The 16,787-nt window shown below is 48.7% G+C and overlaps 1 protein-coding gene across 2 annotated transcripts in view; it reads left to right on the forward strand.

The window, feature by feature from the left end:
* The window catches only part of LOC100440962 (uncharacterized), a 129,372-nt gene that overhangs the window by 36,720 nt on the left and 75,865 nt on the right, over positions 1–16,787 (forward strand). The window contains exons 16-22 of one of the 2 annotated variants that reach the window (XM_054534705.2): positions 3,369–3,555; positions 4,552–4,707; positions 5,058–5,191; positions 5,615–5,773; positions 8,622–8,802; positions 14,855–15,066; positions 16,577–16,765. In XM_054534705.2, the coding sequence (XP_054390680.1) occupies positions 3,369–3,555; positions 4,552–4,707; positions 5,058–5,191; positions 5,615–5,773; positions 8,622–8,802; positions 14,855–15,066; positions 16,577–16,765 (1,218 nt within the window). The remainder of the gene's footprint in view (positions 1–3,368; positions 3,556–4,551; positions 4,708–5,057; positions 5,192–5,614; positions 5,774–8,621; positions 8,803–14,854; positions 15,067–16,576; positions 16,766–16,787) is intronic. The other variant, XM_054534707.2, reaches the window with a different exon arrangement.

Below are 16,787 nucleotides of genomic sequence, written 5' to 3' on the forward strand. Positions count from 1 at the left end.
GCCTGTGCCACCATGCCCTTCTATTTTTCTTTTTCTTTTTCTTTTTCTTTTTTTTTTGTGAAGATGAGGTCTTACTGTGTTGTCTAGGCTCGTTTTCATCTTAGTAGGTGCTTTTCTAGTGTTCTTACCCAAGGGTACCTGGACAGAACTTAGTCGTTTGAAGCCCCTGTCATTGTGTTGAAGTTTTGTGTCTGCCCTCCATCCTGCAAAGAAGGTTGAAAACTTCCATCCACTTTTCAGGCAGATCGGTGACTTCAAAAAGTATACAAATGTTGGGAGGCTGAGGCGGGAGGATCACTTGAGGTGAGGAATTTGGGACCAGCCTGACCAAGATGGTGAAACCCTGTCTCTACTAAAAATACAAAAATTAGCTGGGCATGGTGGTGCATGCCTGTAGTCCCAGCTTCTTGGGAGGCTGAGGCAGGAGAATTGCTTGAATCTGGGAGGTGGAGGTTCCAGTGAGTCGAGATCATGCCACTGCACTCCAGCCAGGGTACAAATAGCAGCTTTAGACTTGATCCCACCAGGCATGATCGCTGGGCACCTTCGGCAGTGGATCTCCTGATTCTGCCTCAGTTTCCAGTGTCTTCTCAGAGAGGTCTGGAGTGGAGCGTCTGAAGCCGGAGCTGGATGTCTTGCTGCAAAAATACGTTCTCCACTTCCAGCTCTGCCGTCAGCCTGGGTAGGGGGAAGACCTATGTCAGGGGAGAGCTGTCTTCCTCCTAAAGCCCCACCTGCCTAATGGGTGAGACTTATGCCTCATTTTCAGAATTCCCAGGGGCCCTCGAACTTCTAGTCGTTTGCTAAATATATAAGCACGGATTGCCTCTACCTCCCCGTGGACCTTCCTGCTGGTCCCTATAGAGCTGCCTGCAGCCTGGAAATGTTTGCCTTTGGAGAAATTCTAGTTCCACCTGCCCCAGACTTATCACAATTACAGTAACAGCCGGAACTCCGGAACTTGCTGGAGCCTGTTTCAGCAGACAGGAGGTCCCCCCTTCAAGTCCTCTCTGTAACCCCATACAAGATGAAGAAACTGAGGCAGATGAGCTCATGAATATGAAGTCCCAGAGCTTGGGTTCAACTTGTCTCAAAGCTTATGGGATTTAAGGTTGGTTTAGGCAAGAGTGTTCTGTTCAGTGCCCCCTCGTGCTAGTGTGCAGGGGTTGGGTCCTGGGTTGCCTGGAGACCCCAGTTTACGCCTGGTGACCTGACACATTTACAACTAGCGTTCTCTTTAACTGCAAAGTGTTCTGGTTTGGGTGAGAAATTCTGTGTTCACCCTGTTCACGTGAACCTTGAGGAAGCTCTGACGAGCACTGCACAGCCTCTGATACAGACTGGAGAAAGCCATCGCTAGAATGTGCCTGTCAGCAGGAAAAGCTGGGAGCAGAGTGGAGAGCGAGCATCTGTTTCTGTAAAAAGGGAGGGATAAGGATGTGTCTGTATATTCATGTGTGCACACACATACATCCATACACATATGACATACCCATACACATGTCCATACACATCCACATCATATACACGTCCATATTTACACACACGAACATCCACATGTAGACACATCTGTACATACATTCGTATATACACACATGCATATATAGACATATCTGTACACATGTCTGTACAGAGTCCATACACTTCCATATTCACACACATCCAAATGTAGACATATCTGTATGCACATTCATATACACACATCCACATATATACATATCTTTTCACATGTCCGTGGGGTACACACGTCCATATACATCCATATTCACACAATCCACATGTGGACATATCTGTACACATTCATATGCACGCATCCGTATATATGCATCTCTTTACAGACATACATGTCCATACACACACACGTGCATACACACGTATTCACACACACAAACATCCATATATAGACATATCTGTATATGCGTTCATATATACACACATTCATATGTATACATATCTGTACATATATCCACACACACATCCATTTATACATATCTGTTCACATGTCCATACGCACACATCCATACACATCCATATTCACACAATCCACATGTAGACATATCTGTATGCATACATTCATATACACACATCCATATATATACACCTCTTTACACATCCGTATACATACGTTCACGCACATGTCCATACACACGTCTACATACAGACACATCCGTGTATATACAGATTCATACATACAACTGTATTCACCCACCCCTGTATACACACACCCCTGTATACACACACCCCTGTATACACACACATCCATTTACAGATACATCTGTACACACATCCACACATTCATACATACATATCTGCACACACATCTGTGGAGATCGGGGACAGACAGCATTAAGTAGTGGCAGTGTGGTAATAGTGGGTCTTGTTTTGACGTCTACTGGTGGCCATCGGGGCTGTGGGGGTGGGGAGCCTGCAGGTCGGCGGGGCCATCAAAGATGATATTTGCAGTTGCCCATGGCTTTTCCAGAGAATCTTCTTTGCGGGGCCGTGGAGTGTGTAGTGAGCTGTCCCCGTGGCCCATCTGCCAGTGTCTTCCCGTGGCCAGGTCTGCACCACTGACCAGCAGAGAAAGTTCTGGCCTCGCTGGCCTTCACGAGGACTTTGGGTTGTACTGTAAGAAAGGCTAGCATGCCAGCATTCGACGTGTCTGGTCGCTGTGTGGAGATCAATTGCCAGCAGCGGGATGGGAGCCGGGAGAGCCAGGAGGATGTTGCAGTGAGACAGGCCGATGACCGGGGCTCCAGCTGGTGAGGCAGTGGAGGTGGCAGAACTGGTTGATTCTAGACACATTCCATAGGGACAGTTGACTCGAGTTCTTGATGGATTGAATGACGGGGATGTCAAGGAGAGAAGAGGAGTCCCTTATATTTATGTCTGAGTTTGTAACACAGGTTTCTAATTTTGAGAAATCCAGAGTTTAAAAAATTGGGGAAGGGCTGGGCACAGTGGTTCATGCCTGTAATCCTAACACTTTGGAAGGCCAGGGCAGGTGGATCACTTGTGCTCAGGACCTTGAGACCAGCCTAGCCGACGTAGTGAAACCCCATCTCTACTAAAAATAAAAAAATTAGCCTGGTGTGGTGGCACGTGACTGTAATCCCAGGGAGGCTAAGGCAGGAGAATCACTTGAACCCAGGAGGTGGAGGTTGCAGTGAGCCAGGATCCCACCACTGCACTCCAGCTTGGGAGACAAAGTGAGACTCTGTCTCAAGGAAAAACAAAAATTGGGTAAGGATCGGTGTGGAAGGTTGTTAGCTAGGTTGTCTCCTGCCCTGTCTGGTCCCAGCTTGTGTGGTCAGGGCTGGGCCTGCTGGCCAAGCCTGTCCTCCCAGGTGACACTGAGGCCGTTTCAGGGCTGGAGTGACCTGCAGCCAGCCATGGGTGGCGAGGCCGAGCGGTTCCAGGCGCAGCTGGAGGTGAAACTGGTGACGGGGGGCAGCCCCGTCATCTTCACCGGGAACCTCACACGGCAGGCGGGCAGCAAGCTGGCCTTCTCCGCATCGCTGAGCAATCTGCTGAGTGACCAGGCCCACATGACAGGTAGGAGATGAGACCCCTTCTGTCCCCTCTGCTCTGTGGCCAGGTTAGGGTGTGGTGGCCCAAGTGCCTCCTTATGGTCCTCATCACTGCAGCTTCTCTTAATATCAACATCCGATCTAAGGGCAGATCCAGGCTCCCTGTGAGCCCCCAGAACCTCCCCCAATCTCCAACTGCACCCGCAAACCTTAAAATAGCAACTTTTGGACTGTTTTTATTCTGACCCACGATAAGAAACACTTGTAACATTTTGACGTAAAATACACTGGGCATTTACAACACACACAGACTGAGCAGGTGCTGGCCCTGGTGCTGGAGCTGGGGTGGTGGCGGCTGGGTGTGCCGCTCATGGGTGTTCCGGAAGATTCCAAGGTAAGGACAGGAGCTGGGGCTAGGGGTACTTCGAGCAGTGGCTGTTGACCCCCTGATGTGGGCGTTTGGGAGTCATAACAGCTGGCCGTTTCACCTGTGTGTTCTGGCTGGCCTTCTGTGTCTCAGAAGCTTCAGAAGGTGAAATTTACCCAACAACCCATGATGTGCTGTTCTTTCTTTTCTGTTCTGTCCTGTTCGATTTTGTTTTATTCTACTTTATTTTTGGGCCAGGCACAGTGTCTCACGCCTGTAATCCTAGCACTTCGGGAAGCTAAGGCGAGAGGATTACTTGAGCCCAGGAGTTCAAGACCAGCCTGGGCAACATAGTGAGATCCCTGCTTCTACAAAAAATACAAAAAATTAGCCAAGTGTGGTGGCACACGTCTGTAGTTCCAGCTACTCGGGAGGCTAAGGTGGGAAGATGGATTGAGTCTGGGAGGTCAAGGCTACAGTGAGCCGTGATCAGGCCTGTCTGTGGCCCGTTGTGCAGGGCGCACATGTCGGCTCTTCAAGGAGCCCCCAACCCCAAGGCCCCTCGGTGATTCCTGAGTCCCTTCTTTGCCTGGGGATGGGGGTGCTGGTCCTTGAGGGCTGACCCTCTCATCTGCCTGCTCTCTGTCCCTGCAGCACTGCTGGAGAGGAAGGAGGAGAATGGACGGTGGGTGGCCGCCCTGGGTGCCGAGCTGTTCGTGCCAGGGTTGGTGGGGCTTCGTGCCCTTGGCCTGCTGCAGCAACGGAGCCAGCTCTGGACCAACTCCCTGAGGATCCAGTACAGCCTCCTGGGTAAGGCACTGCGTGCCTGGTTGCGGGGCAGGTGGAGGTGGCAGGGCCTGCCCTGTTTCTTAGGGCTGTGGTTCCGTGAGCTAAGATACGCTGTCACCACGGAGTTTTCCATTAGTTATTCTGTTGGCTCTGAGTAGGAGTGAGTACCTGCCCATTAAAAAGTGTGTCTGCTGAGGGGACATTCACCCATCTCTTAAGACCTCCCCATCGACAGGTTCTAATGGAGTGACAGGTGGAGCAGAGCATGGGGGGTGTGGCTGAGGCCAGGCTGGGCCGGGCCCTCCTCGTGGAGCCCTGGTGGAGGGCTGCCTGGCAGAGAAGGGCAGGGGTCTCTGGGTCGATCCACACAGGTCAGGCAAAGCAGGCGGCACACGAGTGCAGCACCAGCCAGAAGCTGCGGGCAGACAGCGGCTCAGACGGTGCCTACAGGCTGGAGCTGCACCACGAGCTCCACTGCACACAGATCCCAGCCTTCAGCCACAAGGTGGGTACCCAGGCCAGGTGCGACATCCGGAGAGAGTACCAGAGTCAGGCAAGTGGTGATCTGAGTACCCTGAGCTCATCCCCAAAGAGATGGACTTGCTCACTATTACATAGCCATATGGGAATGGATCCGGGGCTGGAACTTTAGCCTCAGTCTTACATCTATTCATCCAGGAACACTTCAGCCCAGGAGGCAGAGGTTGCAGTGAGACAAGATGGCACCACTGTACTCCAGCCTGGGTGGGAGAGTGAAGTCTTGTCTCTAAAATAAATAAATAATAAATTAAAAAAAAATAGTGCTTTCTACAGAACCATCTCTTCTGAAAACCAGGCTGACATCCCTGGAGTTGGGTGGCTATGAGGAGGCCCACGGACAGGGTGGGCAGGGCCTCCATGGGCAGTTCACCACCCATGTGTGTCCCAGGTCCAGCTCTGGCATGAGGAAGACTCGGGCCACCTGCACTCACAGCTGGAGGTGAGCTACGGGAAGCACTGGGACAAGAACAGCAACAAGAGGCGTTTCCGTGTCAGCCAGACCTTCAAGAATGACTCAGGGCCCGCCCTGAGCAATCACTTCATGGAGGTGAGCCCGGCCACTGTGGCAGAGCCGTGCCCCATGAGTCCAGCATGGACGGTAGGAGCTGGGGAACCCCCACATAGTCCTCTGGTCCTGGCTGCAAGGATGCAACCAGCTGAAACTCAGCCTTGGTGACTTTCCCTTTTGCACCTCCAGCCCCATGTCCCCATGTCCCCAGGGGTGAGAAATGCTTGTCAGAGTGCCAAGGGCTGGCAGGAGGGCTTGGGAAACACAGATGTCCAACTGTAAAAATGCATTTTGGAAAGAGCGGTTCGCTTTTAGGTTTTCCCGGAGGGTGGGTTCTTTTGCTGAGTTAGGACTGATGGAGTGCTCAGCAGCTGAATAGGTGGTGGTTCTTACACAGCACACATTTAACCTTGTATGTTTATTTAAAAATTGGTTTAGAGGCCGTGTGCGGTGGCTCGTGCCTGTAATCCCAGCACTTTGGGAGGCTGAGGCGGGCGGATCACGAGGTCAGGAGATCGAGGCCATCCTGGCTAACACGGTGAAACCCCGTCTCTACTAAAAATACAAAAAAATTAGTTGGGCATGGTGGCGGGTGCCTGTAGTCCCAGCTACTCAGGAGGCTGAGGCAGGAGAATGGCGTGAACCCGAGAGGCAGAGCTTGCAGTGAGCCAAGATTGCACCACTGCAGTCTGTCCTGGGCGAAAGAGCGAGACTCCGTTTCAAAAAAAAAAAAAATTGGCTTAGAATATTTTTCCCTTTTCACATCCAGTCCTGCAAATGGTCTTTTAAATAGTAACTTTTAATTTTAATTGTGGTTAAATATACGTCATGTAAAATTTACTGTTATTTTTTTTTAAATTTTATTTATTTATTTATTTTGGAGATGGAGTCTCTCTCTGTTGCCCAGGCTGGAGTGCAATGGCACGATCTTGGCTCACTGCATCCTCCACCTCCTGGGTTCAAGCGATTCTCCAGCCTCAGCCTCCTGTGTAGCTGGGATTACAGGTGCCTGCCACCTCGTCTGGCTAATTTTTTTGTATTTTTAGTAGAGACGGGGTTTCTCCATGTTGGCCAGGCTGGTCTCGAACTCCTGACCTCAGGTGATCCACCCACCTCAGCCTCCCAAAGTGCTGGGTTACAGGCATGAGCCACCACACCCGGCCATATTTACTATTTTAACCATTTTGGAGTTTAGTGGCATTACACACTTTTACATTCTTGTGCAACCATCACCACTACTTATCTCCAGAACTTGCAAAACTGCAAGTCTGTACCCAGGAAATGCTGACTCCCCATTCTCTCCTGCTCCCAGTCCCTGGAAACCACCATTCTACTTTCTGTTTCAGACTTTTGACTACTCTCTGGCCACCACAGAGAAGTGGAATCATACAGTATTTGTCTTTTTTTTTTTTTTTTGAGACAGAGTTTCGCTTTTGTTGCCCACACTGGAGTGCGATCTTGGCTCACTGCAACCTTCGCCTCCCGGGTTCAAGCGATTCTCCTGCCTCAGCCTCCCAAGTAGCTGGGATTACAGTCACCTGCCACCACACACGGCTGATTGTTTTTTTTTGAGATAGAGTCTCGGCCTGTTGCCCAGGTTGGAGTGCAGTGGCATGACCTTGGCTTACTACAACCTCTGCCTCTGGGTTCAAGCAATTCTCCCTGCTTCAGCCTCCTGAGTACGTGGGATTACAGGCACCCACGACCACGCCCGGCTAATTTTTGTATTTTTTAGTAGAGATGGGGCTTCGCCATGTTGGCCAGGCTGGTCTTAAACTCCTGACCTCAGGTGATCCACCTGCCTCGGCCTCCCAAAGTACCGGGATTACAGGTGTGAGCCACCATGCCCAGCCCTGGCTAATTTTCTTGTATTTTTAGTAGAGACTGGGGTTTTACCATGTTGGCCAGGCTGGTCTGGAACTCCTGACCCCAGGTGATCCACCTGCCTTGGCCTCCCATAGTGCTGGGATTACAGGTGTGAGCCACCATGCCTGTCCTGTCCTTTTTTTGACTGGCTTATTTTACTTAGCACGTCCTCAAGGTTCATCCATATCGTAGCATGTGTCAAATTTCCTTCCTTTTTAAGGCTGAATACTCCATTGTCTGTATAGACAGCATTTTGTTTATCCATTCATCTGTTGATGGACATGTGGGTTGCTTCCATCTTTTGGCTATTGTGAATAAATGCTGTTATGAACGTGAGTGTGCAAATATCTGATGCTTTCAATTGTTTCAATTGCTTTCAGTTCTTTTGTATATATACCTGGGAGTGTCATTTCTGGGTCATATGGTAATTCAATCTTTAATTTTTTTTTTTTTTTTTTTTTTTTGAGATGGAGTCTGGCTCTGTCCCCAGGCTGGAGTGCAGTGGCGCGATCTCGGCTCACTACAAGCTCCGCGTCCCGGGTTCACACCATTCTCCTGCCTCAGCCTACCGAGTAGCTGGGACTACAGGTGCCTGCCACCATGCCCGGCTAATTTTTTGTATTTTTAGTAGAGACGGGATTTCACCGTGTTAGCCAGGATGGTCTCGATCTCCTGACCTCGTGATCCGCCCGCCTCGGCCTCCCAAAGTGCTGGGATTACAGGCGTGAGCCACCTTGCCCGGCCCAATCTTTAATTTTTTGAAAAACTGCCACACTGTTTTCCACAATAGCTGCACTATTTTGCATTCCCACCATCAGCGTATGAGAATTCAGATTTCTCCATATCCTTACCAACGCTCCTTGTTTTTTGTTTTTTTGGACTGCGTTCCACTCCCGTTGCCCGTGTGGAGTGCAGTAGTGCAGTCTTGGCTCACTGCTGCCTCAACTTCCCGGGCACATTCTAGGCCAGGGGTGGCATGATCCCATTGACATCTTGTGGGGGGGGGGTGGGCATTCTCCAGTTTGTGCTGCAGGTGGCTGAGAGGCAGGTGGATTGCCGCATGCAGCTGCACCACTTGAGCCTCCGCCTGCCCTACGTGGAGAGCAGCAGTCACCTGAAGGTGCGGTACAATGGGCGGCCGCTGTTTGTGGCAGGCGGGCAGTGGAAGGACACATCTCGGGCCACCCTGTGGAAGTGGGAAGGTGAGTGTTGGCTGTGGGGCCTCCTTGGCTAGCAGCTCAGATTTCTGACCTCCAGGCCTTTGCTCAAGCTATACGTCCTTCCTGGAACACCTTTTCCTTTTGTTGGCTAGGCTAACTCAGGAGTCAAACTGGGTCAGGCACAGTGGCTCACGCCTGTCATCCCAGCACTGTGGGAGGCCAAGGCAGGAGGACTTCTCGAGGCCAGGAGTCTGAGATCAGCCTGGGCAACATAGTAGGAACCTGTCTTAATTTTAAAAACAAACGAAAACCTTATCTTTAATGAGTCCCATGATGCTTATAATTACATCCTAACTTCTTACCTTTGCCAGTCAAGTGTCAGGCCCTTCCCCCTTCTCCAGCCTTGTCCCACCCCACTCTCCCTCTTGCTCGTTATCTTGCAGGCTTGGAGGCCTATTTTTGTTCCCCAGGCACACTCCAGGGCCTTTGCATTTGCGGATCTTTGTGTCTCGAAAACACTGTCTCTTACTTTTAAAAAATGGATCCACCGGCTGGGAATGGTGGCTCACGCCTGTAATCCCAGTACTTTAGGAGGCTGGGTGGGGTGGGGGTGGGGGGGTGGATTACTTGAGGTCAGGAGTTCAAGATCAGCCTGGCCAACATGGTGAAACCCCATCTCTGCTAAAAATACAAAAATTAGCCATGTATGGTGGCAGGCACCTGTAATCCCAGCTACTTGGGACGCTGAGGCAGGAGGATCGCTTGAACCCAGGACATGGAGGTTTTGGTGAGCACAGATCATACCACTGCACTCCAGCCTGGGCAACAAGAGTGAAACTCCACCTCAGAAAACAACAACAACAACAAAAAGGATTCACCATAGTTTATCTACAAATTTTTTTTTCAATTTTTTCAATTTTTATTTTTATTGAAGCAATACCTTGTTTAAAAGTGAATTCGGCTGTGAGTTGCTCATTGTTGAAGCTGGGTCCCATGGGGGCTCATCATATTATGCTCTCTGCTCTTGTATAGACTTGAACTACGTTTTCTAAAAGTTGATTAAAGTTTATAAAGTTTAATCTAAAAGATTAAAGTTTATAAAAGTTGATTAAAGTTTATACATCCTCTGTGTCACATCTGCCTACCTTGTTTGTTTTTCTTTCTCTTTTCTTTTTTTTTTTTTTTTTTTCTTTTTTGAGACAGAGTCTTACTCTGTCACCCAGGCTGGAGTGCAGTGGCACGATCTCGGCTCACTGCAACCTCTGCATCCAAGACTCAAGCTATTCTCATGCCTCAGCCTCCTGAGTAGCTGGAATTACAGGTGTGTGCCACCACATCTGGCTAATTTTTGTATTTTTAGTAGAGACGGGGTTTCACTACGTTGGCCAGGCTGGTCTTGAACTCCTGAGCTCAAGTGATCCACCTTTTTGGCCTCCCAAAGTGCTGGTATTATAGGTGTGAGCCACTGTGCCTGGCCCCTACCCCAAGTCTTGCTTAAAACAGTAAGCATGCTAAATTCTTTTAGCCATTTTTTCTGTTTATATTCTCCATATTTTAAAATAATATAATCATGCTGTTATTTCTTGATTTTTCAGCTTTAGGCATTCTCCATAGGTTTCTTACTAGAGAGGATAAGAATTTAACGCTTAGATTGGTGCCCCTTTCAAATACATATTTCCCTCCATTTTCTTAAAAGAGTTACCTTTTGTTAACATCTGATGCTTACCCAATTATAACTATAAATGTCTTACATAGCTGAGATATATGGTGTCCTATCATGGTGACTTATTGTTTTTTTCTGGAGTTTTGTAATTGCCTTTATTTTTCTACTTGATTAGTTTTCTATAATTTTTGCCTACTAATTACAGAATTTTCAGCAGCATCGCAAAACTTTTTTCCAGGTGGTCAGACACATCAGATTGTTCATTGACTTCAATTAGTTCTGATATTTTTCTGGGGGACCCTCTTCCTGGAGCCTGAGTCCTGCTCCAAAGTAGACCAGTTGCACAGCTATGGTTCTGCAGCCTCCCTTTTCCATCAACCTGGGAATTCCTTTCACTTCTTCTCTGGGTCACAACCCCTTTTTCTTAAACCTGTGTCATCTCTCTTGGTTTATTCCTTTGTTCTGATGGAGTATGTGTTTCAGTAGGTTCCAGAGAAAGCAGAGATGGGAGGTGTATTCATTTCCAAGGGCTTCTGTAACTAATTACTAAACTGGGCAGCTTAAAACAACAGAAATTTGTTCTTGCACAGTTCTGAAGGCTAGAAGTTTGAGTCAAGGAGCCACCAGGGCCATGTTCCCTCTGAGGCTCTGGAGAGAACTCTCCCTTTCCTTTTCCAAGCATTTGGTGATGGGTGTTGAAGCTTGGTATTCCTTGGCTTATAACCGCATCCTCTCTAATCTCTGCCTCTTTTGTCATATGGCATTCTCCCTGTGTGTGTGTCTCTGTGTCCAGATTTTTCTTTTCTAATAGAGACATCAGTTCTATTGGGTTAAGGGCCTGTCCTATTCTAGTATGACTTGATCTTGACTTGATGATATCTGCAATGATCCCATTTTCAGTTAAGGTCACATTGGGAGGTATTAGGGATTAAGACTTCAATTAATCTTTTGGGCAAACACAATTTAACCCATCACAGAATACAAACATTTTGAGACCCTAAATGTTGAAAATGTCTTCATTCTACTGGGACAGTTTGAGTGGAGAATTTTAGGTTGGAAATAATTTTCTCTTGGGATTTTGAAGGCATTGCTCCATTGTTTTGAATTAATTGGGAGATCTGATGCTTTTTCTGATTTATCATGTTTTGTATGTGACCCTTTTCTCACTGTCTCAGAAGCTTTTAGGAGCTTGTCTTAGTCCTGGTGGTGGTAAATCTCATTACAAGGTACCTTGGTATGGATCTGTGTTCCTCCGTTGTACTGGGTCCTTAGCATAGGGCTTTTCAATTTGGAAACATGTCATTTTGGTCTGGGTAATTTTCTGTTACAGTTTCTTTGATAATTTCCTTTCTTTGTTCTGAAATTCCTATTGATTAGATGTTGGTCCTCAGAAAACTGAGCTTCTAATGTTTTCTCTGTTTCTCTTTTCAAACTTGTTTTTATTTTTGTCTTTTTTTCTTTTTATTTTTTGGAGAATGGGGTCTCAGTATATTGCCCAGGCAGGTCTCAAACTCCTGGGCTCAAGTGATCCTCCTGCCTCCGCCTCCCAAAGTGCTAGGATTAGTGGTGTGGGCCACCGCACCTGGCCTCCTTGTTTCTCTTTTGTTCTATTTCTTTGTCCTTTGGTTCTGTTCAAGAGCCAATTTCCTTGACTTCATATGCCAGCCCTTCTACTAGCATTTTTATTTTGGATTATCTTATATTTTCAAGAGCTCTTTTTTTGTTGTTCCTTTCTTAGAGCCTCCTGTTCCACGAATGCAGTTGTCTTCTCTTAGAGTATAAGTTACAGAATTTCGGGGAGTTTTATCTGTTTCCTCTGAGTTTCTTTTTTCTTTTTATTTCTGTATTTCCTGTTGAAGGCTTTCCCCCAAATGCTAAGCCAGCCTTGGATATGTGCTTATGTTTGAGTCGGCTGCTCAAAATATTGGTTACCCTGTTTTCAAACAGGATAATTATGTTTTGAGTGTACTCAGAAACTGCCTGAGGACTTAATTAAAACCAGCAGTTTAGCAAAGTTAGGGATCTCATATTCTGGAGCAGAGATTTAAAAGTTTGTTTAAAAAAATCTATTCTCCTTAAAATCCTTTTATAAAACTTACAGTAAGAGACCTGCTGAAACAGAGAGGAGAGAACACATTCCCACACTTGGCCACCTCTTGATTCTCCTGGATACCATTAGGGGATAGTGAGTGCCAGTTCTCTGCCAACCCAGGATTAGGCCCTAAGGCTGCCGTAAAAAGGATCCCGGGAGAAAACTCAGGAATAAAAGTGGAGAAAGTGAGACATCTGACTAAAATGACTAGAAGCCCCCAGGAAGTAAAAAAGGAAAAAGAAACCGAGAAACCAGAAAAACCATCAGACCAGTTAATTCATCTTTGGAGTAACTGGAGATCCAAAGCTTCCTAAAAGATTAGAAATCTTCTGAATTTGAAGAGTTGAGGAAGAAGAATCATGAATGGCCTAAAGCAGTTGCCTAGTGTCTCACGCAGAAGGGCATGGAGAAGAACTGGCAGGAATGTCCCCAGATGGTGACAAGTTTGCAGGACTTTTACTGGACGACCCATGAGGCCACCCAGAGGCCCAGGAGCCAGCCCTGGCCCTGTCCTCATGGAAAGACTCTACGCAGGATTTTGAGATACAAATGGAAGGACAACATGTTTTCAGGTCCTGCCTGGGCAGATGCAGTTGTCCTTCCAGCTCCGCAGTTCCAAACCCAGGCCTGTGCCATCCCCATTCACTTTGAGGGGCCTCTGTGGGCTCCCCCACCCATGAGCTGTGTGCAGGATCCTCGGGTACCCAGAGGGTCGCCCTTGATCATGAACCCTGTGTGTGGTCAGCTCTAGGTCTGTTTCGTGCCTTTCCTCCAGCAGCCCCTAGCCTCTGGCAGCAGTGGCCGCTCTCTTCTGGTTCTGATCCAGGTCTTGAACTTGGGAGACAATTGGAACATGGATCGCAATTCTGTGTGAAAGCAACAGAATAATATAATCTATACACTGGCACATGACTCTTGGCCCAGCCCAATGTAATGAGAAATAAATGAATGACCATGACTTCAAAAGCAAAAAAAAAAAAAAACTGAGCAACCAGACAGATGTTCTGGAGGGCCCGAGTTTGCCAGATCGCAACTGTGATCTATGAAGTGAAATAAGATCTTTATCACCATGAAAGAACGTGAATGAAATAGAAAACTAATTGGAGACTCAAAACTTGTTTGAAAAGAGGCGCTATGTATAGGTGGGGGCATGTGCGGACTGGTGGGTTTCCCTGTCAATCAAGCAACTGGGTGGGGACCTGGCTCTCCAGGGATCCGTGCGTTCCTTCTGTTCTTCTGTGGTGCCATATTCCCACTTCCCGTGGGAAGGGAGCAACTGGGCAGGGACCAGACTGCCCACTCTTCAATGTCTCCCTGTTCTCTACTCTGCGGCTCCTCCCTCCCCTCACTGTGTCTTTGTCCCTGCATCTGAGCCTGTGTGCCTCAGTTTCCCCAGACAGTAAATCTCCTGTCTCCGGCAGGGGTGGGTTGCCTGCCCCTTTGATCAGCTCCCCCTTGTCTTTCATTTAGGTATCAGGTAAATTGTCACTTCCTCCTAGAAGCCTTTGCTGACCTACCCAGTTTTTATCAAATTCCTTCTTTATTGTTTTTCTTCACAGCCCTCACCATTTCTAGCTGTGTTTTTTTTTTTGTTTTTTTTTTTTTTTTGAGACAGGGTCTCCCTCTGTTGTCCACGCCAGAGTGCATTGGCACCATCACAGCCACTGCAGCCTCCACCTCAGCCTCCCAAGTAGCTGGGATATAGGTGAGCACCACCGTGCCTGGCTAATTTTTGTATTTTTTGTAGAGATGGGGTCTCACTTTGTTGCCCAGGCTAGACTCAAACTCCTAGACTCAAGTGATCCTCCTGCCTTGGCCTCCCAAAGTGCTGGGATTACAGACATGAGCCACTGCGCCTGACCTTCCAATGTTTTGTTATGAAAAAATTGCATTCTGAAGAGTTGGATGAATGGTACAGTGATTACCAGCATCCTCTCATAATAGGTTCTGCTATTAACAGTTGACCCCACTTGCCTCATCACCTCTCTCTCCGCATATCCAGCCCTCTTATTTTTTCCGTGCAGTTCAAAGTAAATTGTAGACGTTGATACATCTCTCTCCTAAACGTTTCAGCATGTGTTTCATTAAGCAGAGTGAAATGTATAAATCTCCACGGTACGATTGGATGAGTTTTGACAGGTGTATACATCTGGGTGATCCAAACACCTGTCATGAGTCACAACATTACCAGTGTCCTAAAAAGTTCCCTCATGTCTAATTATTCCCAGTTTTCAGATTTGTCCATTGCGGCTGTGATGAGACTCTAGGGACCTCTCGCTGCCTGCTAGAAGCTTCCTCTCTACCCCGCGTACCAGATTCTCCTTCTTTGTCCCTTGCAGGAGCCTTGAACCTGGATAGTCCATGGCTGATGGTCTCTGTAGCTCACAGGCTATACTGGCCACACCGAGCTGTGTTCCAAGCTGTCCTGGAGCTAACGCTGGGCAAGGCCTGGACCCTAAAGGACCTGGTGGTCAGCGTGGCCTGCAGGAGTCAGGGCCCCAACAGGGAAGGCAAGATCCAGGTTTACACCCCAGCTACCACCTACCTCCGGGTGAGCAGTGCTCGGCCCCCAACATATGTCTGGTCCCCTGCCACTGAGATCTTTTTCTGGTGCAGAGGCGGATAAAAGCTGAGGCCTGTGGGCAGATAGCAGCTCACAGATGTGTGAAGTCTGGCCCTCCCAGTGCCTACAACTATCAGAGTTTAGTTCCTAAGTGACGTAGAAGAATTAGACCTAAAAAAAGAAAATCTAGATTTCCCATATCTCTGCTTGGCAGCTGACGGGGAGAGAAATATAAAATAGGAAAGCAAGTCAAACAGGACTTTGGAAACAGATGGACATCCGGCTTTTGCCAAAAAAACAGAGTGAAAATTTCTAGGACGTAAGTCGGTTTGATGCCAACTACTGACTGTCATGATGTTGCTTCTCTGCACACGTTTGGTGCAGAAGCAAGAACAGGTTTGGGAGAAAAGCCATGAGTGTCATCTGCAGGGCTGAGGGAGGCTGGCGGGTGGACTGTTTCCCCTGCACTGGGTGATGCGTGGATGTGGGGAAGGTCCGGGCCTTGATTGGGCTCATCCGAGGGCAGCACAGTCCCCTCTGAGGCAGGACTGGGTGGCACCAGGTTGGAGTCAAGGGCGGTGGTAATCTTAGGGACCATGAGGAGGCCTCTGTGTAGCAGAGGATGCCAAGACAGGAGAGCGAGGTGCGGTCGACTAGCCAGCCCCTGCCCTTCACCCAACCAGAGGGCCTGGCGGCCTGGCCCATGGTGGTGGCAGTGGAGGTGCCGGCAAGTGTCCACATCCTGGAGATGCCAGATTTGCTGATGGACTAGTGGTGAGGAAGGAGTGAAGGAAAGGAAATAAATGGCTCTGAGGTCTTGGCCCAAGCATCTGGCGGGATGGAAGTGCCATCCTAGGAAATGGGGAAGTTGATGGTGGGGAACTGAGGATCAGTGACATGGGACAAAGTGTTATGAAGTTCTGGTGTTGGGTTGGAGGCTCAGCCACGCCCAAACCCTGTCTTGTCCTTGTCACTTCTCCTTGTGAGACCCCTGAGTTGTGTGAACAAAGGATGGTGGCCAACAGGGAACCATCCCATGCAGGGCTTGTGCCAGGGTGGTGGCTGCAAATGGCCTACCTCCCCCAGCTCCAAAACGAGCCAGATCACACCCAGCTCTTCCTAGGACTCCCGAAGACCATGGTGATGGTGCAGGGAGAGAAGGCCACCTGCCAGCATGTGCCCTTCAGGGTAGAGACACCCTGGCTACTAGTAATCGCGGCCCAGCGAGATCAGATTCCCTCCCCAAACTGAAGAGGAGGAAAGGAAATTATTTCTGCTCAGGGTTGGGGCAACAGAGAGGAGTTTTTCTTCTTGTCTCAAGGCCCTGTAGAGAAAACTAGCCTACCTGCACCAGTCAGGTTAGGCCTCAGAGAAATGGCATTGAAGGGGTTTTGAGGGATGAAGAGGAGTTCACCAAGCAGGAAAGAGATGAAAGGGTATCCCGGGGGAGGAAATAGGGTGTGCAAAGGCCTTGGTCCCCCTCCTCACCTCATTGCAGGTTTCCACAGTGACAGTCTTGGCACAGAGCCTCTTCCACAGCTGGAGCGAACTTGAGTCAGCCTGGAACGCGGCAGTGCAGGGAGAGATCCATGCTGAGAACAGCCAGGACCGTAAGATCCTGAACTGCTGGTTGAAAGGCCCCCAGCAGGAGCTGAACCTAACAGCGGCCTACAGGCACCTGGAGGGGGTAAGAGCCCAGGAGGCCCGTG

This window comes from Pongo abelii, chromosome 18 (genome assembly GCF_028885655.2).
Source record: "Pongo abelii isolate AG06213 chromosome 18, NHGRI_mPonAbe1-v2.0_pri, whole genome shotgun sequence".
Taxonomy (NCBI): domain Eukaryota; kingdom Metazoa; phylum Chordata; class Mammalia; order Primates; family Hominidae; genus Pongo; species Pongo abelii.